Raw genomic sequence first — 23,619 nt, 5'->3', positions numbered from 1 at the left:
AATTTATAAACTTAATTTACACTATTAAAAGCATCGAGACATTCTCACATTTCTTTTACACTAACATGTAGTTTTCAACAATGGAGATTTGTATATAAACCTTGCTGTCTGTCTCTCCAACATTTGCAACATTGTTTCAATATTCAAATTCGATCTCCAGCTGTCCCATAGTAATGAACATGTCAGGAGATGGGATGTGGCAGACAGGCAAGCAGCTTTTCTCAGCCAGTCAAAATCAGCATAATGTTTATGGATATACAGTGAGGGAAAAAAGTATTTGATCCCCTGCTGACTTTGTACGTTTGCCCACTGACAAAGAAATGATCAGTCTATAATTTTAATGGTAGGTTTATTTGAACAGTGAGACACAGAATAACAACAAAAAAATCCAGAAAAACGCATGTCAAAAATGTTATAAATTGATTTGCATTTTAATGAGGGAAATAAGTATTTGACCCCCTCTCAATCAGAAAGATTTCTGGCTCCCAGGTGTCTTTTATACAGGTGACAAACTGAGATTAGGAGCACACTCTTAAAGGGAGTGCTCCTAATCTCAGCTTGTTACCTGTATAAAAGACACCTGTCCACAGAAGCAATCAATCAGATTCCAAACTCTCCACCATGGCCAAGACCAAAGATCTCCCCAAGGATGTCAGGGACAAGATTGTAGACCTACACCAGGCTGGAATGGGCTACAAGACCATCGCCAAGCAGCTTGGTGAGAAGGTGACAACAGTTGGTGCGATTATTCACAAATGGAAAACACACAAAATAACTGTCAATCTCCCTCGGCCTGGGGCTCCATGCAAGATCTCACCTCGTGGAGTTGCAATGATCATGAGAACGGTGAGGAATCAGCCAGAACTACACGGGAGGATCTTGTCAATGATCTCAAGGCAGCTGGGACCATAGTCACCAAGAAAACAATTGGTAACACACTACGCCGTGAAGGACTGAAATCCTGCAGCGCCCGCAAGGTCCCCTTGCTCAAGAAAGCACATATACATGCCCGTCTGAAGTTTGCCAATGAACATCTGAATGATTCAGAGGACAACTGGGTGAAAGTGTTGTGGTCAGATGAGACCAAAATGGAGCTCTTTGGCATCAACTTAACTCGCCGTGTTTGGAAGAGAAGGAATGCTGCCTATGACCCCAAGAACACCATCCCCACCGTCAAACATGGAGGTGGAAACATTATGCTTTGGGGGTGTTTTTCTGCTAAGGGGACAGGACACCTTCACCGCATCAAAGGGACAATGGACGGGGCCATGTACCATCAAATCTTGGGTGAGAACCTCCTTCCCTCAACCAGGGCATTGAAAATGGGTCGTGGATGGGTATTCCAGCATGACAATGACCCAAAAACACACAGCCAAGGCAACAAAGGAGTGGCTCAAGAAGAAGCACATTAAGGTCCTGGAGTGGCCTAGCCAGTCTCCAGACCTTAATCCCATAGAAAATCTGTGGAGGGAGCTGAAGGTTCGAGTTGCCAAACGTCAGCCTCGAAACCTCAATGACTTGGGAGAAGATCTGCAAAGAGGAGTAGAACAAAATCCCTCCTGAGATGTGTGCAAACCTGGTGGCCAACTACAAGAAACGTCTGACCTCTGTGATTGCCAACAAGGGTTTTGCCACCAAGTACTAAGTCATGTTTTTCAGAGCGGTCAAATACTTATTTCCATCATTAAAATGCAAATCAATTTATAACATTTTTGACATGGATTTTTGTTGTTGTTATTCTGTCTCTCACTGTTCAAATAAACCTACCATCAAAATTATAGACTGATCATTCCTTTGTCAGTGGGCAAACGTACAAAATCAGCAGGGGATCAAATACGTTTTCCCCTCACTATATACAAAGAACTATCAATAGAAAACAGGTAAAAACGAAACGAAGTGCAGCTAGTTTGCGGTCTTTCAAGATTCAGTTTGAAGTGATTGTGTTAGTTGTGTTGTTGGCTAGCTCCTCTGAACAACAGTGTCCTGATGAGATAGAAAATGTGCTATGCCAGGCAACGTCCATTGTTATGGATACGTCCATTGTTATGGACGTATCCAAATAAATGTAATTAGAAAACAGTTCAAACAAACGCAAATCCAGCTACTTTGCTGTTATTCTGGCAGCACTGTTTGACATGACTGTAAGTTAGATGTAGTTGGCTAGCTAGCAAGGGATAAGAACATTGCCAGCCTGTATGGTAATGGACCATTCAGAACGAAGGACTGTGTCGCGTCCATAGATACAGAACAAAAAGACTGAACAACTGGTCGTGTCTCTGGCAACCGAACCGATAGAACAAACGACCAGCCAGCTTGGGTAGCAACCCTAGATTTGTGTCGGGACTATATCTTGTGGAAGGATGAAATAGTATGAATAAATTAATCAAAATAACATTTTTATTGATATATGTCAATCATTATTTGAATATGTTGGTAACCTGTTGTATAAAAGTGATAATGCCCTTGAAGCCGGTGTTTGGAGGACCATGCCAATATATCCTCCAAACACCAGATTCTCGGGCATTATTACTTAAATAATCAAATATGTAGTAATACATGTAAGACATGACATGCTATACATGGAAATAGTTAGTTCTAGAACAAGCTAAGACAGAGATCAAAATAATTCGTTTTACATGCCCTGTCTGTAAAACCAATCGGTACAAGAAATGACATAACCGTGCAAATGTAGCGTCTACACGGGTTCAAAATACCATACTGTATGTCTGTCAACCTGAACAGCTCTTCTGAGTCTGGCCTGCTTTGAAGGTTAGGTTCTCCCCATCTGCAGCACATCCCTTAAAACGGCCACCATGTCTGTTTATATTTACCCATAACTCATGGCACACATCTACAATGGCTTTGACAGACCTACATTACCTCCAACAATGGCATATCCAGCTACATGTAAACCTGGCCTCTAGTTTTGATTAAGAGAGAAATATTTAGGCAAAGTGTTGGCTGTTATTTCTTCACGTCCAGTACTATTTCCTGTGCCATGCATTGGCTTGTTCTACACTTTGGCTGACTGGCCAGAGCCCATAAACAACTGGGCAGTGTGACACCAGTGTGTTTCTCATCACAGACCCCCACACTGCAGCGCATATATTTTCTCACACACACACAAACACTCCTGGAAGCAAAATAGGGCCCTTACAGCATGTAAAATAGATGCTTAATGAGAGAGGGGGAGAAAGGAGAGTTCTAGCACAGAACCCTTTGATCAGTGAGTTAGACATACCATCCATTTGGAGAGGGAAGTGCATTGATCAGTGAGTTAGACATACCATCCATTTGGAGAGGGAAGTGCATTGATCAGTGAGTTAGACATACCATCCATTTGGAGAGGGAAGTGCATTGATCAGTGAGTTAGACATACCATCCATTTGGAGAGGGAAGTGCATTGCGTTGAACAGAAACAGCTGTGTGAAACCTGGAGCCCTTTATTCGGCATAAGGAGTGCTCCCAATGGTAAATGTATCAGTGCAGTAAGTAAAGTATTCTAGTGATGACAGGCTTAACCTTAGTGACATAGATTGGGATAGGGCAGGTCTATGGCTGTAGCTTGGAGATACACTACATGACCAAAAGTAAATGGACACCTGCTCGTTGAACATCTCATTCCAAAATCATGGGCATTAATATGGAGTTGGTCCCCCCTTTGCTGATATAACAGCCTCCACTCTTCTGGGAAGGCTTTCCACTAGATGTTGAACATTGCTGCGGGGACTTGCCTCCATTCAGCCACAGGAGCATTAGTGAGGTTGGGCACTGATGTTGGGCGATCAGGCCTAGCTTGCAGTCGGTGTGCCAATTCCCCCCAAAGGTTTTTGATGGGTTTGAGGTCAGGGCACTGTGCAGGCCAGTCAAGTTCTTCCACACCGATCTCAACAAACCATTTATGTATGGACCTTGCTTTGTGCACAGGGGCATTGTCATCCTGAAACAGGAACAGGGCCTTCCCCAAACTGTTGGCACATCTAGAATGTCATTGTATGCTGTAGCGTTAAGATTTCCCTTCATTGGAATTAAGGGGACTAGCCCGAACCATAAAAAACAGCCCCAGAACATTACTCCTCCTCCACCAAACTTTATAGTTGGCACTATGCATTCAGGCAGGTAGCGTTCTCCTGGCATCCACTAAACCCAGATTCGTCCATCTGACTGCCAGATTGTGAAGCGTGAGACATCACTCCACAGAACGCGTTTCCACTGCTCCAGATTCCAATGGCGGCGAGCTAACACCACTCAAGCCGACACTTTGCATTGCATGGTGATCTTAGGCTTGTGTGTGGCTGCTCGGCCATGGAAACCCATTTCATGAAGCTCCCGACAAACAGTTATTGTGCTAACGTTGCTTCCAGAGGCAGTTTGGAACTTGGTAGTGAGTGTTGCAACCCGATTTTTATGCGCTACGCGCTTCAGCACTCGGCTGTCCCATTCTGTGAGCTTTTGTGGCCTACCACTTCACGGCATCCTATGACGGTGCCACTTTGAAAGTCACTGAGCTCTTCAGTAAGGCCATTCAACAGCCAATGTTTGTCTATGGTGATTGCATGGCGGTGTGCTCGATTTTATACACCTGTCAGCAACGGGTGTGGCTGAAATAGCAAAATCCACTAATTGAAGGGGTGTCCACATACTTTTGTATATATAGTGTAGCTTGGTGGTAACCATGCAGCAGTAGTATGTAGTGATTGTACCTGGTAACCGGGAAGGGTGCGTACGGCCTCCACCACAGCCAGGGCAGCCAGGTGCTGCAGGAAGGGGATCCTCTGGCCCAGTCTGGAGCTCACAGCCACTTGCACATGCACACTAAACATGGCACACCCCAGAGGACTCAGCCACGCATTCCCCCCACGGCCTGACATACGGAAAATGCAACAAAAAACACAGTAAGAGGCGACATGATGTAACAATCCACCTTTAGGTTGTTCATTGGAACGAGGTACAAAAATGTACCAATGTAGGTGAATTGAAAAGTAGTAGCTAAGTGAGGGAGAGAGAGCCAGAAAAAAAGCGAGCGAGAGAGCGCTGTGGTGGAAACTGACCTCTACCCTGGGTCTGTCGAGCCGCTACAGCAGTTAACCCCATTTCCTCAGGCAGCTGGAGCATCAACCTGGAGGACAGGAGGGAGGGAAGGTGTCAGAATATGAAAGTGTTGCCTTCACATAACTGATTAGTGATAAGAGTATTATTCATACACTGACAACACTCTGTAAATGACACCCTTTGAGAAAAATAGTAGTTGAGTCACTAGTTTAGTTCTGCATTCAATCATTGGTGTCACAGAAATCATTTCTCAAAGTTTTAGCTAGCTGAGGAGGAAGGTCCTTCTATCACTTTCTCACACACAGTCAGTGCTGGGCCCTTAGCCCTGCTACACTGCGTGTGACGTGTCTACTTCAACAACTCACCAAAAACATAGGCCCATTTCATGTGTGATTAGTCAAACACAAAAACACAAGCAACTGCCTTTGCACTGAGAGTAAAAAAAGGACTCTGTTGATCAATCATTTTCAAATATTTTCTCCTCTCTCTCAAGTAGCTTGGCTGCAGATGCCTGGTAGTTAATATTTCCTTTCTAGAAGGCCCAGAGCTACTAGTGTCGCTTTGGATGGCCACCCTGCATTAATCACACTCAGTTAAAGATAAACTACTCAGGTAGGTGGTGTTAACTCTGCACCTCTCCTTTAACCCCAAACACACACCACAAATACACACAGGCCCAGGAGCTAATGCTTTTTAAACACAATCTTTTTACATTTTAGTCATTTAGCAGACGCTCTTATCTAGAGTGACTTACAGGAGCAATTACGGTTAAGTGACTTGCTCAAGGGCACATCAACAGACTTAACTTAGTTGGCTCAGGGATTTGAACCAGCAACCTTTTGGTTACGGGCCCAAAGCTCTTAACCGCTAGGCTACCTACATGTTCTTATCTAATCATTTGGTCAGCAATTAATCAATTAAAATGAAATGTTACTTGTCACATACGCCAAATACAACAGGTGTGGACTTTACCATGAAATGCTTACTTACGAGCCCTTTATCAACAATGCAGAGTTAAAACGTTTAAAAAAAATTGCTACAAAAAAACAGTAACACAAAAACAATGAGGCTACAGTGCCTTCGGAAAGTATTCAGACCCCTTGAATTTCCACATTGGTACATTACAGCTTTAGTCTAAAAAGTATTAAGTGAAAAAACATCCTCATCAATCTACACACAATACCCAATAATGACAAAGTAAAAATAAAAACAGAAATACCTTATTTACATAAGTATTCAGACTTTTTGCTATGAGACTTGAAATTGAGCTCAGGTACATCCTGTTTCCTTTGATCATCTTTGAGATATTTCTACAACTTGATTGGAGTCCACATGAGGTCGAAGGAATTGTCCGTAGAGCTCCAAGACAAGATTGTGTCGAGGCACAGATCTGGGGGAGGGTACGAAAAAAAGGTCTGCAGCATTGAAGGTCCCCAAGAACATAGTGGCCTCCATCATTCTTAAATGGAAAAAGATTGGAACCACCAAGAGTCTGGCCGCCCAGCCAAACTGAATAATCGGGTGAGATGTGCCTTGGTCAGGGAAGTGACCAAGAACCCGATGGTCACTCTGACAGAGCTCCAGAGTTCCTCTGTGGAGATGGGAGAACCTTCCAGAAGGACAACCATCTCTGCAGCACTCCACCAATCAGGACTTTATGGTAGAGTGGCCAGACGGAAGCCACTCCTCGGTAAAAGGCACGACAGCCCGCTTGGAGTTTGCCAAAAGGCCCCTAAAGGACTCTCAGACCATGAGAAACAAGATTCTCTGGTCTGATGAAACCAAGATTGAACTCTTTCCTCTGCATGCCAAGTGTTACGTCTGGATGAAACCTGGCATCATCCCTAAGGTGAAGCATGGTGGTGGCAGCATCATGCTGTGGGGATGTTTTTCAGTGGCAGGGACTGGGAGACTAGTCAGGATCCAGGGAAAGATGAACGGAACAAAGTACAGAGAGATCCTTGATGAAAACCTGCTCCAGAGCGCTCATGACCTCAGACTGGGGCGAAGGTTCACTTTCCAACAGGACAACGACCCTAAGCACACAGTCAAGACAACACAGGAGTGACTGACGCCGAACTGACTGCAGTTTGGCGTAACCAACTTTAGTGGGCAAATGCTCACCTTCGATGGCATGCTGGAGAAGTGTGCTCTTCACTGATGAATCCCAATTTGAACTGTATCGGGCAGATGGCAGACAGCATGTATGGTGTCGTGTGTGCGAGCGGTTTGCTGATGTCAACGTTGTGAACAGAGTGCCCATAGTGGCGGTGGGGTTATGGTATGGGCGGGCATAAGCTACAGACAACGAAAACAATTGCATTTTATCGATGGCAATTTGAATGCACAGACATACCGTGACGAGATCTTGAGGTCCATTGTCGTGCCATTCATCCGCCGCCATCACCTTATGTTTCAACATGATAATGCACGGCCCCATGTTGTAAGGATCTGTACACAATTCCTGGAAGCTGAAAATGTCCCAGTTCTTCCTTGGCCTGCATACTCACCAGACATGTCACCCATTGAGAATGTTTGGGATGCTTTGGATCGACGTGTACAACAACGTGTTCCAGTTCCCGCAAATATCCAGCAACTTCGCACGGCCACTGAAGAGGAGTGGGACAACATTCCACAGACCACAATCAACAGCCTGATCAACTCTATGTGACGCGCTGCATGAGGCAAATGGTGGTCACACCAGATACTGACTGGTTTTCTGATCTACGCTACTTCCTTTTTATTAAGGCATATCTGTATTCCCAGTCATGTGAAATCCATAGATTAGGGCCTAATAAATATATTTCAATTGACTGATTTCCTTATATAAACTGTACATTTTTGCATGATGGGTTTGTATTTTGGTTTAGTGTATATTTCAACAAACTAATTTTTCATGAATGCTAATCTTATCTGTTTCTGACAACAGAAACAATTTCAGAACAATCAGATGGTGGGTGTCGAAATCCGTTTTCTTGTGCTTTTTGGGGTGGAATTACTATTGTTTGCAGAAAATTCCTTGATCTACGCAAATATGTCAGAGCTATGCATGGCTGAGTGTGGTGGAAGCAAAAAAAGAGAAACGTGAGAAAATGTAAAAAAACTCAAACAAAACGCTGATTTGCAGATGTAGGAATTTGTTGTCTCAAACTGATAGTAATTAAATTGGACGTGGTACAATGGCACGACGGCAAAAAAAACCTGCCATCCCTTGCTCAACAAAAACCTGCCATCCCTTGCTCAACAAAAACCTGCCATCCCTTGCTCAACAAAAACCTGCCATCCCTTGCTCAACAAAAACCTGCCATCCCTTGCTCAACAAAAACCTGCCATCCCTTGCTCAACAAAAACCTGTGCGGTCAAAAAACTGAAGCCTTCAAAAAGTTCTAGACACAGGGAAAATCTTTTAAATAACTTGAATATTAAGTATTCTGCTGTACTTTCTTCGCCAAACTAAGATTAATAAAATTTTGACTGAATAAAAATAAAAGTAGCAACATGCTATTTATGTTAATCAATTATGATGATGTTGAGTAATGCTTGGCTATGAACCTGTGTTAAGAAAATAGCTTTCATGCATGGTTTAGTTTAAAAAAGGCATGAAATCCTGTATACTGCCATGTCATAGTAAATCTCGCACTGCTCTTCCAAATCTTCCCTCACACAGACACGCACACAGTATTTGTGTGCCGCAGTGTGAGCTGTGTGAGTCATGTCTGTGAACCTTGTCTGTGAACCATGTTAGCAGGAGCATGACCTCTCCGCGTCTGAGGCCAGTTAGGAGGTGGCCAGGCTCGGAGCACCGCGCAGGTGCCCTAATTGAGCGCTGACGCTGTTTGGCAGGACCAGGGAGAACCCTGCGCGCCGGTCCGTGACGACGGCCGCCCCCTCGCCAATCAAGGCGCGAGGTGAAGCGAACAGGGGGCCCAGCTGGCTCTCTGGAGTCCTTCAGCCACAGAAATTTGCTTTTAATAAGAACATCAGTGCCTTAACTAGGCTAGGAAGACTTTCGCTGACCTCCTCACCAGGTTGCCAGGGTACCGCTGTCCACCATTAAGTGTCTGATAAAGTGTCTGATACAGCTGGAGGTGTGGGTCGCGTGTGGGTGTGCATGTTTTCTTCAATTTGTGTGTAAGAGGTGTGTGTGTGAGTGTGTTTTTCCGTTGTTTACAGCAGAGGAGGAAGATCATGGCTGAGATGCAGTGGGAAGTGGGTGAATGAAGAGATGTACTACTGGTAATGTGAAAAGATGCCATGTAAATAGGAAATAGCCTACGCATACTCGACTGACTACTGTCGAAGAGTAGAAAGTTTGAAGCACTTCATGAAAACATCATCTGGATGAATACTCAAAGCACTTTCGCAATATCCATAAGGAAGTCAACCTTCAGAATAGGCCATTTCCACCCCAAATCGTGGGCCACTGATTCAAACAGTGCAGTCGGAGAGTATTCAGACCCCTTGACTTTTTCTACATTTTTTTACGTTACTGCCTTATTCTAAAATGGATTGAATAGTTTTCCCCCCTCATCAATCTACACACAATAATCCATAATGACAAAGCATAAACAGGTTAAGAAATGTTTGCTAATTTATTAAAAATAAAAAACTGAAATATCACATTTACATATGTAATCCGACACTTTACTCAGTACTTTGTTGAAGTACTTTTGGCAGCGATTACAGCCTTGAGTCTTCTTGGATATGACGCTACAAGCTTGGCACACCTGTATTTTGGGAGTTTGTCCCATTTTTCTCTGCATATCCTCTCAAGCTCTGTCAGATTGGATGGGGAGAGTCGCTGCAGAGCTATTTTTAGGTCTCTCCAGAGATGTTCGATTGGGCCACTCAAGAACATTCAGAAACTTGTCCCGAAGCCACTCCTGCGTTGTCTTGGCTGTGTGCTTAGGCTTGTTGTCCTGTTGGAAGGTGAACCTTTGCTCCACTAAGGTCCTGAGCGCTCCGGAGCAGGTTTTCGTCAAGGATCTCCCTGTACTTTGCTCCGTTCATCTTTCCTTCAATCTTGACTAGTCTCCCCGTCTCTGCCGCTGAAAAATATCCCCACAGCATGATGCTGCCACCATCATGCTTCAAAGTAGGGATGTTATTGGCCTCTGCCTTTTACTGAGTGGCTTTCGTCTGGCCACTATCATAAAGGCCTGATTGGCGGAGAACTGCAGAGATGGTTGTCCTTCTGGAAGGTTCTCCCATCTCCACAGAGGAACTCTACAACTCTGTCAGAGTGAACATCGGATTCTTGGTCACCTCGCTGACCAAGGCCACTGGTACCCTTCCCCAGATCAGTGCCTCGACACAATCCTGTCTCGGAGCTCTACTGACAATTCCTTCAACCTTATGGCTTGGTTTTTGCTCTGTAATGTACTATCAACTGTGGGACCTTATATAGACAGATGTGTGCCTTTACAAATCATATCCAATCAATTGAATTTACCATTTAGGTGGATTCCAATCAAGTTGCAGAAACATCAAGGATGATCAATGGAAACAGGATGCACCTGAGCTCAATTCCGAGTCTCCTAGCAAAAGGTCTGAATAGTTATGTAGATAAGGTATCAGTTTTTTTGGTTTTAAAACATTTGCAAAAAATTCTAAAAACCTGTTTCGCTTTTTCATTATGGGGTAGTGTGTGTAGATTGAGGGAAAAAAATATTTAATCAATTTTACAATAAGGCTGTAACGTAACAAAATTTGGAAAAAGTCCAGCGTCATTATTAGTCCAAGGTCTCAAAAGCACCTTTTAAAAAACAGAATTGTAGTCAAAATAGGCCTACTGAATGGTGGAATATTATGAGTAAGAGTGAGAGAGTGCCATAGGGAGAGACAGAGAGAAAGAAAGGGAGAGCCACTTCAAGTCTGTCTCCTCCTCCCAGACTGCTCTGGTCTCTATTATAGAGTCAGTACAGAGCCCAGCCACAGAGAGAGGAGAGAGAAAAGCTGCATTGTCCCAAAGCTGGGAACCAAAATTAACCGTGTCTGGGTGGAGGGTGTTTTACCCCCCCAAATGTATTTTTTTCTTGGGCTTTGTCACATCTAAAATAAGTTCCCCCTCTTCTCCCTGGGCCAGCTTAGCATGCAAAGCAGCGTGAAATACATTTCTACAATGCAAATATGAGATCACACAAAACAACTCAGTCCTAAACATGGTAATGCTCTTATACGCTCAATGAGAGATTGTCAATAAAGAAGGAGGTGGGGGGTATGGGTGTTTGTGTGTGTGTGTGTGTGTGTGTGCGTGCATGTGTGTGTGTGTGTGCGTGCGTTTGAATGAAGAGCCATCTCTAATAAGGGCCAGCTCAGCCAGTCCAGGGCTGTAAAGCTTGGGGGGCTAATGCATTCCTCTAGAAAGTCAATCTAATTTTGAAAGCACATACACAGAGTGCCACAGAGGTCACCGCTGGCTCAGAAAAGCCCAAACACATTCGATAAATTCTCAATAACGTCCACAAAAACGGAAAGAAAAGGCCCACAATTAACAATTAGACGGCTACAATGGAAGGGCTTTCACCTGCAAGTGACACAAATGGACAAGGAAACTAAGCTTGGGCGGTATACAGGGGTATTTGGAAATAGACATGGGATGGTTTATCAATACGTCAACTATTTCTTTGAAGTTTTTCAATACATTTTTATATTTGTAGCTACTTTATAAGTACAATACCTGCAGTCAACTAGCGCAGAAGTTAGGAAATAAAGCAGATCACATTGTTCATTTCACCGGTCACATTATTTTACATTATGAAGCTCACCGTAGTTCGCCAAAACAGTTGAGCCAGTCACGTGTTTGTTTGTAAATAGCACAATGGGAGATAGCTTTTCATACTGAAAGTCAAGTTTTTTTGTTTTTCCCACCCTCAATAGAGTGATCAGGGGTGTGCAACTATAGAAAATGAGTGCAGCACATTCCGCAGCAAATTGCTCCATTTTTATCAGATGACAACAGAAGTGCAACGCTATTTGGCTGGCAGCCACGAAAGTAAATGAGCTTACAATGAAAAAGCAAGGTATTTTTTTCAAAAACTACGCATGGCCATCATATTTCTAATGTTTATCATAGAAAGAATGTAGCCAGCTACATTTCCTAATGCTTTGCATAAAGTTCATCTTTAAAATTTTAAGAGACAAAAATAGTTTACACAAAAAGTAGGCAACACCGAAAAGTACTGGAGAAAAGTAGCGACACACCAGTCAGAGCACTGTCTGTTGATAGACTGCGTTTACAAAACACAGCAAGTCATTTTTTTTGCGTTTATTTGTGTGAAAAACACTGGGGTTGCGTTAACCAGCAAGTTAAACTTGGAATTCTGCGTTATCGAAGTAAGTGGCTGAATTAATAAGCAGGCGGGAGCATCATATAGTGTTATCTGTCTGCCATGTTTAAGAAATCTGTACAGCCCTCACTGCTATTTTGATTTCCTTTACATTTTTTTCTCCTCTCCGTTCTTGGCTGTCTCCTCCCTCCCTCTTATCCGAGCAGAGCAGGCAGACCCGTTGCCCTAGCGACTCCAGACTCCACACAGAAATAATGTGTACACATGATGCTCCAGAGCCAGTACTGTTCTTCCTTCAGACAAGCATGAATATAAACTTTGTTAATTTGTACAATGTCTCACTTGTAAATGTCCAAACTCACCAAAAAGTACATTCGGTATCTCTTACCTATGTATAATTTTACGAGCTGGATTGCCTGTCTTTACAATTCATTTATTTCTTTGCGCTCGTTAGCATATTTAGCGACCAGCCTCCATGGAATTCGTTATTACTTGTGCCAATTTTGTTAGCATTCCGTAATAGACGTCCAATGGCTTCCATTTCATTTTAGCAAGCCAGGTTTTCAATGGGGTTCAAGTCCAGTGATTGAGATGGCCAGTCCATTTCTTTGTGGATTTTATTAGTGCTTGGGTTTACTATCTTGCTGGAAGATCCACTCCTGGCAGAGTCAAACAGGTTTTGGATTAAAATGTCCTGTTATTTATTTTATGCACTCTTTTTTGCTAATCTTTATCAAGAGTGCCAATAATTATGGACCTGACTGTATGTACAGTGCATTCAGAAAGTATTCAGACACCTTCACTTTTTACACATTTTGTTAAGTTATAGGCTTATTCCAAAATTGATTAAATTGATTGTTTTTCCCCCCTCTATCTAAACAAAGCAAAAACAGGTATTTAGAAATATCACATTTACATAAGTATTCAGACCCTTTACTCAGTACTTTGTTGAAGCACCTTTGGCAGCGATTAGAGCCTCGAGTCTTCTTGGGTATGATGCTACAAGCTTGGCACACCTTTATTTGGGGAGTTTGTCCCATTCTTCTCTGCAGATCCTCTCAAGCTCTGTCAGGGTGGATGGGGAGCGTCGCTGCACAGCTATTTTCAGGTCTCTCCAGAGATGTTCACACGGGTTCAAGTCTGGGCTCTGGCTGGGCCACACAAGGACATTCAGAGACTTGTCCCGAAGCCACTCCTGCATTGTCTTGGCTGTGTGCTTAGGGTTGTTGTCCTGTTGGAAGGTGAACCATGGCACCAGTCTGAGGTCCTGAGCGCTCTGGAGTAGGTTTTCATCAAGGATCTCTCTGTACTTTGCTCCGTTCATCTTTCCCTGGATCCTGACTAGTCTCCCAGTCCCTGCCACTGAAAAACATCCCCACAGCATGATGCTGCCACCACCATGCTTCACCTTAGGGATGGTGCCAGGTTTCCTCCAGACGTGACGCTTGGCATTCAGGCCAAAGAGTTTTCAATCTTGGTTTCATCAGACCAGAGAATCTTGTTTCTCATGGTCTGAGAGTCCTTTAGGGGCCTTTTGGCAAACTCCCAGCGGGCTGTCATGTGCTTCCGTCTGGCCACTCTGCCAAAAAGGCCTGATTGGTGGAGTGCTGCAGAGATGGTTGTCCTTCTGAAAGGTTCTCCCATCTCCACAGAGGAACTCTGGAGCTCTGTCAGAGTGACCATCGGGTTCTTGGTCACCTCGCTGACCAAGGCCCTTCTCCCCCGATTGCTCTGATATTTTCCACATTGACTGACCTTCATGTCTTAAAGTAATGATGGACTGTCGTTTCTCTTTGCTTATTTGAGCTGTTCTTGCCATAATATGTACTTGGTCTTTTACCAAATAGGGCTATCTTCTGTATACCACCCCTACCTTGTCACAACAACTGATTGGCTCAAACGCATTAAGGAAAGAAATTCCACAAATTAACAAGGCACACCTGTTAATTGAAATGCATTCCTGGTGACCATCTCATGAAGCTGGTTGAGAGAACGCCAATAGTGTGCAAAGCTGTCATAAAGGCAAAGGGTGGCTACTTTGAAGAATCTCAAATATAACATTTTGATTTGTTTAACACTTTTTTGCTTACTACATGATTCCATGTGTGTTATTTAATCGTTTTGATATATCTTCACTATTATTATGCACTATAGAAAATAGTAAAGATAAAGAAAAACCCTTGAATGAGTAGGTTTTTATTTAACTAGGCAAGTCAGTTAAGAACAAACTCTTATTTACAATGACGCCCTACACCGGCCAAACCCGGACGACGCTGGGCCAATTGTGTGGCGCCCTATGGGACTCCCAATCACGGCCGGTTGTGATACAGCCTGGAATCGAACCAGGGTGTCTGTAGTGACGCCTCTAGCCCTGAGATGCAGTGCCTTAGACCGCTGTGCCACTTGGGAGCCCATAGGTGTGTCCAAACTTTTGACTGGTACTGTAGGAATATAAAACATTTAGGATGCAGGACTATAAAAACGTAAATATAAAACTCCCTGTGTACTGCTGCAATAAGATTGCAACGTCCCCTTGAGCCAGAAAACATGTGACTCAGACAAAAAACTGTATTCGAAATATGAAGGAAATTCTTGTCTTTAAGCAAGACGGATTGCACACCTCCCTCCAATCTATCTGGGTTGCTTGCGGCAGCCAAACGATACGGCCTGCTTCCCCCTGAGCCAAGGCCAGTAGCACAAAACAGCTGTGTTACTCCAGGTTGGTCTCTTCAAAATCAGCAGCATGGCCCTGATTAGAAACAGCAGTGGCCACAAGTGCAGGGACTACATCCTCAACCTGCACTGTGCACCCACAAAGACACACAATCTTTTCCCTCCCTCTCTCTATTTATTTCTCACTCTCCCCCTCCATCTCTGTACACTTTAACCTATTCAAATCAAAGCTGTGACTTTTAAAACAAGGAACTGACGTCTTAAGACCGAACAGTTACAGGTCAACTATTGCCAAACCTGAATGAGCAATACCTTCAAGTAGGGAAAGGAGAGGTACAGCTAGATTAAGATTAGGAGAGAGGCAGAAATGGGTAGAGCAAGAGAGCGAGAGAGAGGAAGAGACTGAGTGCCAACACCGCAGCAGCAGTAACCCCTACTACTCAACCACCCCATCCAGCAGCAGTAACCCCTACTACTCAACCACCCCATCCAGCAGCAGTAACCCCTACTACTCAACCACCCCATCCAGCAGCAGTAACCCCTACTACTCAACAACCCTATCCAGCAGCAGTAACCCCTACTACTCAACCACCCTATCCAGCAGCAGTAACCCCTACTACTCAACCACCCCATCCAGCAGCAGTAACCCCTACTACTCAACAACCCTATCCAGCAGCAGTAACCCCTACTACTCAACCACCCTATCCAGCAGCAGTAACCCCTACTACTCAACCACCCTATCCAGCAGCAGTAACCCCTACTACTCAACCACCCCATCCAGCAGCAGTAACCCCTACTACTCAACCACCCCATCCAGCAGCAGTAACCCCTACTACTCAACCACCCCATCCAGCAGCAGTAACCCCTACTACTTAACCACCCCATCCAGCAGCAGTAACCCCTACTACTCAACCACCCTATCCAGCAGCAGTAACCCCTACTACTCAACCACCCCATCCAGCAGCAGTAACCCCTACTACTCAACCACCCCATCCAGCAGCAGTAACCCCTACTACTCAACCACCCCATCCAGCAGCAGTAACCCCTACTACTCAACCACCCCATCCAGCAGCAGTAACCCCTACTACTCAACCACCCCATCCAGCAGCAGTAACCCCTACTACTCAACCACCCCATCCAGCAGCAGTAACCCCTACTACTCAACCACCCCATCCAGCAGCAGTAACCCCTACTACTCAACCACCCTATCCAGCAGCAGTAACCCCTACTACTCAACCACCCCATCCAGCAGCAGTAACCCTTACTACTCAACCACCCCACCCAGCAGCAGCATTCATTTCATCTTCACTGACCAGGCTGGGACCATTGTCCAGCTCATAATTACAACAAGCCCAGAAAAAAGACATTACAAAGTAACACGTCTGGGGATGAAAGATGGGACCACCTCTCCCAGAAGAAGAGCAGGGCCCTTTTAAGTCCGGCCAGGCCTTTGTTTGGCTGGCCGGACCAGAGATAGGCTCCCAGGGCTTTGTCTTGGGGGGGCAGCTAAGCCAGAGGGGTCACTTACTCAGCGCCAATAGGTCAGAGGGACAAGTGGGGAGGAGTGGTAACTCATACCTCCCTAGACTGACATATAGTGTGTGTGTGTGTGTGTGTGTGTGTGTGTGTGTGTGTGTGTGTGTGTGTGTGTGTGTGTGTGTGTGTGTGTGTGTGTGTGTGTGTCGGTCCTGGATTAGTGTAAAGGCCCAGCCGCTTACCTTGTTTTCGGGGGTATAGGAGAGAATGGTGTGGGGAGGTACACATTACACATAGCAGACAAAAAGAGGATTTTCAGCCCAAAGGTTAGCCCTAGGCCTAGGGATGAAGCTATGCTCTGTTGATTCTTAAACAGGCCAGGTGAAGATGTTTCTCAACAGCATGCTGCCTGTCACAGGGAATGGCTGTTGGGGTGACGGCAAATAAACAGTAACCCGTTTTTTGCCCACACTGACGTGGATGACTGGCTCCAAGTCATTATAGTAATTTTCAATTACAAAATTAATTGACTTGACTGGATTTTATTTTCTGATAAAGCTTCAATTCAAATCATAACTCATCAGGCAGAGTGATATAGGCCTAAATCTCTAATTTGGGGACCTTTTACTGAAAGCCATTTATCATGAAAACACTCTTCCATCCAATCCCCCAGATCAAAATATCTCAAATTAAGAGATTATTTCTGCCGTCGATGCTCTTTTTCACAATTGGATTTGCCGTGGTTAGCCTAAGCTAGTTTGCATTGATCATCAGCCGAAATAAAGGTGCTGATCGATAGGAGAGGAAAACTAATCTGTAAATGTGATTAATTGAGGTAATCCTGTTGGCACAAATTATCATTTTCAAATAGCACCCTTAGAGGTGATCAATGGGAGGCGTCGTCCATTTCTGAGGGCGGGCGAGGGCAGGTCGCCCTCTTTTCCCTGACTCTGCTGGACCCTTTAAAATGGCCCGAGAGGTTTAGTCAGAAACGCTAGTCATCAGAACATACGGAGGGACGCCACTCGATTTCTTTCTTTAGAGCTGTGATGTCTTTGTTTAAAGAACAATGTCTTGGACAGGATGTCAGTCTTTCCTTGGAGCTTGCGTTTTCATGACATATGTAGAACCTTTATCACATAAAGTCTTGAGCACCTATTCTCCTCCACCCTGATGATGCCTATTGAATTTCCGATGACAAAATGTGTTCTTCATTTTAACTCCTGTTGTTCATCTGTGCCGGAGGGTGTCAGGGTGTTTCTCTATTCTCCCACTTGTGCGAGTGTGTGTGTCTCTCGCTCTCTCTCTCCTGCTCCACTTGAATGCTTCTATGAGGCCTGTGCCCTGCAGGGTCCTCTCCTCAAAGCCCGACCTGCAGACTCCAGCTCCTTAGCATGCCAACTTGCTGGAGATGTAAACTTTAACTCTGGTCAGCCGCGCCAGATGTTCACCAGAATATGAAATGAGGACTTTAGGCATCTGCTTACAATTTTAGATAATTGCAGGTAGAGCATGCAAGGTCAAATGGACCAATTCGATTTTTATGTACAAACCTGCTGCTGCAGTTATGGGGCATCCATTTTCTCTCTCTCTCTCTCGCTCACGCTCCCCTTTCTTGTTTTCTACCCGTACAAGGTTCATATTTTGCACAGGAAACAGGACCCTAATTCCATACAGTGTCAGTTTGGATTTTGGATTCCCAGTCAAAACAAACACTGATTGCCAGGGCTTTGGCCCGACAACGGGGCTGCTTTAACCAGAAGAGCCCCTTGTTCACCGTGTTTGTCTTATTCCTACTTCCAGAAGAGGAAAGTGTTATGCTCCCATTAGCTTAACAGGGTCCTGTTTATGTCCCTGCAACTCAAACCAAATATGGCGTGGGTTTTCACTGCTAAATTACACCGCTGGTGGTCATCTTTCAAGTAATTTGCATTTTACGTCCATCACTTGTTCCTCTCACCAGGCCCAACCTCTCTGCTTAATGAAAGAAAAAGGAGAAGTTAGAGGAGAGGAAAAGTGGGCCCTGGGGTTTTTCTTGACGGACCTGCCGCCTGGACTCAGATAGAGAGAATGAGAGAGAATGAGAGGAACCGGGACAAAAAGAAGCGTAGCGCTCCAGGCGCAGGGATCAGGTTCACCTGAGCAGGAAAAGCATCATTATGGCTCAGTGGACCCAGTGGAGTAGCATTCAGGAACACCATAGGGTCTTATCCCACCTTGTTCACAAATAAACACTTCCACAAAACAGTCCAGTTTAAATGTCAGTCGGATGGAGAACGCGAGGAAGATGTCTGTCTGGGTGACGGGTTGCTACTGATCCGTCTTGATGCCCCACACCACCATCTCCCACGAGAAATGATTATGGACTATCAAACATTGCAGCAAACTAATGAACTGACACTTTTATGACACCATTTTCACAGTCTGACTGTGGCCAAAGTATCACACATATACAATAATAGAGATGACGACTGAGACAAGGAGCAAAGATACAGTTGAAGTCGGAAGTTTACATACACTTAGGTTGGAGTCATTAAAACTCATTTTTCAACCACTCCACACATTTCTTGTTAACAAAATATAGTTTTTGCAAGTCGGTTAGGACATCTACTTTGTGCATGACAAGTAATTTTTCCAACAATTGTTTACAGACAGATGATTTCACTGTATCACAATTCCAGTGGGTCAGAAGTTTACAAACACTAAGTTGACTGTGTCTTTAAACAGCTTGGAAAATTCCAGAAAATTATGTCATGGCTTCAGAAGCTTCTGATAGGCTAATTGACACAATTTGAGTCAATTGAAGGTGTACCTGTGGATGTATTTCAAGGCATACCTTCAAACTCATGCCTCTTTGCTTGACATCATGGTAAAATCAAAAGAAATCAGCCAAGACCTCAGAAAAAAACATTGTAGACCTCCACAAGTCTGGTTCATCCTTGGGAGCAATTTCCAAACGCCTGAAGGTACCAAGTTCATCTGTACAAACAATAGTACGCAAGTATAAACACTATGGGACAAAATTTGGAGGAAAAAGGGGGAGGTTTGCAAGCCCGAAGAACACCATCCCAACCGTGAAGCACGGGGGTGGCAGCATCATGTTGTGGGGGTGCTTTGCTGCAGGAGGGACTGGTGCACTTCACAAAATAGATGGCATCATGAGGCAGGAAAATTATGTGGATATATTGAAGCAACATCTCAGGACATCAGTCAGGAAGTTAAAGCTTGGTCGCAAATGACCCCAAGCATACTATCAAAGTTGTGGCAAAATGGCTTAAGGACAACAAAGTCAAGGTATTGGAGTGGCCATCACAAAGCCCTGACCTCAATCCTATAGAAAGATTTGTGGGCAGAACTGAAAAAGTGTGTGCGAGCAAGGAGGCCTACAAACCTGACTCAGTTACACCAGCTCTGTCAGGAGGAATGGGCCAAAATTCACCCAACTTATTGTGGGAAGCTTGTGGAAGGTTACCAGAAACGTTTGACCTAAGTTAAACAATTTAAAAGGCAATGCTACCAAATACTAATTGACTGTATGTTAACTTCTGACCCACTGGGAATGTGATGAAAGAAATAAAAGATTAAATAAATAATTCTCTATTATTCTGACATTTCACATTCTTAAAATAAATTTGTGATCCTAACTGACCTAAGACTGACCTAAGACAGGGTATTTTTAAATGTCAGGAATTGTGAAAAACTGAGTTTAATTGTATTTGGCTGAGGTGTACGTAAACTTCCGACTTCAACTGTATGTGCAAGATATCTGCGTCCTTGTAAAATGTCTCAAAGGCTTTTGGTTTGATAAGTCATGAGACGTTCTTTAGTAGCGAATTGAGTAGCAATTGAATAAAAAATATACAATATGACTGTGATGGGAATCTAGCCTCTATGTAATCTATCAGACTGTATGAGAAGTGTTAGGGAGTGTGAAGCGGCGGGGTTAGTGAGTGTGAAGCGGCGGGGTTAGTGAGTGTGAAGCGGCGGGGTTAGTGAGTGTGAAGCGGCGGGGTTAGTGAGTGTGAAGCGGCGGGGTTAGTGAGTGTGAAGCGGCGGGGTTAGTGAGTGTGAAGCGGCGGGGCTAGTGAGTGTGTAACCTGCTCACAACCCAGCGGGACTGGCTGAGAGCATTGATATTCCAGCTTGGTTGTGACCTTGTGATCTGTCTTGGGGCCAGCCTATTATTAGCTGCTACTGGCCAAACAAAGCACTAATACTCTGGACAAACACACCGCCTCCCCACTGAGCTCAGACCCAGCCTGGCCATCAATATATTCCCCCACCCCCTATACCAATCCTCCGTCTTCATCAGCTCCCCCAGCCGATGAGCCAGGCACTTTACCCCCCAACCAATTCTCCTTTTAATAAGCTCCCCCTCAATGGCCTATTACTTATAAAATAAATGATCCACCATTTTATTTTACCTTTATTTAACCAGGTAGGCAAGTTGAGAACACGTTCTCATTTATGAGTTGAAGAACTGATTAATCTATCATTAAAGTTGCATTTGGGGGAAAGGTTTATATACACACACACACACAAAAGTTTGGGGTCACTTAGAAATGTCCTTGTTTTCCATGAAGACACACATGAAATCAGTTACAAAATGAATAGGAAATATAGTCAAGACTTTGACAAGGTTATAAATAATAATTTTTAATTGAAATAATAATTGTGTCCTTCAAACTTTGCTTTCGTCAAAGAATCCTCCATTTGCAGCCTTGCAGATCTTTGGTGTTCTAGTTGTCAGATTGTTGAGGTAATCTGAAGAGATTTCACCCCATGCTTCCTGAAGCACCTCCCACAAGTTGGATTGGCTTGATGGGCACTTCTTACGTACCATAAGGTCAAGCTGCTCCCACAACAGCTCGATAGGGTTGAGATCCGGTGACTGTGCTGGCCACTCCATTACAGACAGAATACCAGCTGACTGCTTCTTCCCTAAATAGTTATTGCATAGTTTGGAACTGTGCTTTGGGTCATTGTCCTGTTGTAGGAGGAAATTGGCTCCTATTAAGCACTGTCCACAGGGTATGGGCATGGCGTTGCAAAATGGAGTGATAGCCTTCCTTCTTCAAGATCCCTTTTACCCTGCACAAATCTCCCTCTTCAGCACCACCAAAGCACCCCCAGACCATCACATTGCCTCCACCATGCTTGACAGATGGCGTCAAGCACTCCTCCAGCATCTTTTAATTTTTTCTGCGTCTCAGGAATGTTCGTCTTTGTGATCCGAACACCTCAAACTTAGATTAGTCTGTCCATAACACTTTTTTCCCCAATCTTCCTCTGTCTAGTGTCTGTTCTTTTGCCCATCTAAATATTTTATTTTTATTGGCCAATCTGAGATATGGCTTTTTCTTTGCAACTCTGCCTAGAAGGCCAGCATCCCGGAGTCGCCTCATCACTGTTGACGTTGAGACTGGTGTTTTGCGGGTACTATTTAATAATGCTGCCAGTTGAGGACTTGTGAGGCATCTGTTTCTCAAACTAGACACTCTAATGTACTTGTCCTCTTGCTCAGTTGTGCACCGGGGCCTCCCACTCCTCTTTCTATTCTGGTTAGAGTCAGTTTGCGCTGTTCTGTGAAGGGATCAGTACACAGCGTTGTACGAGATCTTCCGTTTCTTGGTAATTTCTCACATGGAATAGCCTTAATTTCTGAGAACAAGAATAGACTGACGAGTTTCAGAAGAAAGGTCTTTGTTTCTGGCCATTTTGAGCCTGTAATCAAACCCACAAATGCTGATGCTCCAGATACTCAACTAGTCTAAAGAAAGCAAGTTTTATTGCTTCTTTAATCAGAACAACAGTTTTCAGCTGTGCTAACATAATTGCAAAAGGGTTTTCTAATGATAGATTAGCCTTTTAAAATGATAAACTTGGATTATCTAACACAATGTGCCATTGGAACACAGGAGTGATGGTTGCTGATAATGGGCCTCTGTACGCCTATGTAGATATTCCATATAAATGTTTATTTTTTTAAATATTTTTTTTTAAAAGCAGTTTCCAGCTACAATAGTCATTTACAACATTAATGTCTACACTGTATTTCTGGTCAATTTGATGTTATTTTCATAGACAAATTTTTTTGCCTTTCTTTCAAAAACAAGGACATTTCTAAGTGACCCCAAACTTTTGAACAGTAGTATTGTGCTAAATTGTAATTATTTTCACCTATATGGCCTATTTACTACATTTGCACACACTGTACATAGATTTTTCTATTTTTCTTTTCTTTTGTGTTATTGACTGTACGTTTGTTTATGTGTAACTCTGTGCTGTTGTTTTTGTCGCACTGCTTTACTTCATCTTGGCCAGGTCGCAGTTGTAAATGAGAACTTGTTCTCAACTGGCCTACCTGGTTAAATAAAGGTGAAATAAAATATATATCTTTGCATATTATTATTAGCTTTAGTATATTAATAAGGTTATTACATTCTCAGGATTTTCCTTCCCACTGCTTTAACTAATTTATTTGTGAACTAAAATATTGATTAAGAATGTACAAAAAATGTCTAATGGATTGTACAGTTTATCTGGAAATTATACACACTATTGAAAGTGACATGGATAGCCTATGATTAAATAAACTTCAGTTGAGGAAGAGGTGCAAAAAATAGTTTTAGCCATTTTACTGTATGCTAAAAGATATGCATACAACAATGCCATAATTTTGTTGAACAATAAGTTCAAGTAAAATAAGTCAAACTAAACATTCGAATACACTCCATCATTTATTTATTTTTTGCTTGAGTAATACATTGGTCAGAACATTTCTTGCCCGCGGCAACTCATTTGAATTTACATTTCCTTGCCAACACTGAGCACTACACCACCATAAAAAAGTATTTACATAGGAATGTGCAGCTAATTGTTGTTTTATGCCAGTTCAATTATAACCATGAATTATTCAACCTATTTTCACTTCCTGTCTTACTTTGGCTTATAACAGAAAAACAAAAATCTGCTTTTTGGACGAATAACAGTTATTGGTTTTGCATTTACTGTGGGTCCTTTACTCTCTCTCCATGCATCAAAAATAGTCCCTCTTGAATTAAATAGTTTATAATAAAGGAAACGCTTATTAAATCCACTGTACTGGTGGCCCTCCAAAGAAAACTGA

General features: G+C 43.5%; 1 protein-coding gene across 3 annotated transcripts in view; it reads right to left on the bottom strand.

The window, feature by feature from the left end:
* hlcs (holocarboxylase synthetase (biotin-(proprionyl-CoA-carboxylase (ATP-hydrolysing)) ligase)) overlaps nt 1-23,619 on the bottom strand; it is a 42,643-nt gene that overhangs the window by 2,795 nt on the left and 16,229 nt on the right. For all 3 annotated transcript variants that reach the window (XM_038976509.1, XM_038976517.1, XM_038976525.1), the window contains 2 exons: nt 5,052-5,119; nt 4,704-4,864 (listed from right to left, as the gene is read on the bottom strand). In XM_038976509.1, coding sequence (XP_038832437.1) covers nt 4,704-4,864; nt 5,052-5,119 — 229 coding nt within the window. The remainder of the gene's footprint in view (nt 1-4,703; nt 4,865-5,051; nt 5,120-23,619) is intronic.

Source organism: Salvelinus namaycush, chromosome 3 (assembly GCF_016432855.1).
Source record: "Salvelinus namaycush isolate Seneca chromosome 3, SaNama_1.0, whole genome shotgun sequence".
Taxonomy (NCBI): domain Eukaryota; kingdom Metazoa; phylum Chordata; class Actinopteri; order Salmoniformes; family Salmonidae; genus Salvelinus; species Salvelinus namaycush.
Note: the sequence above shows the minus strand (reverse complement) of the source record. Positions and strands in the feature narration are given on the sequence as shown.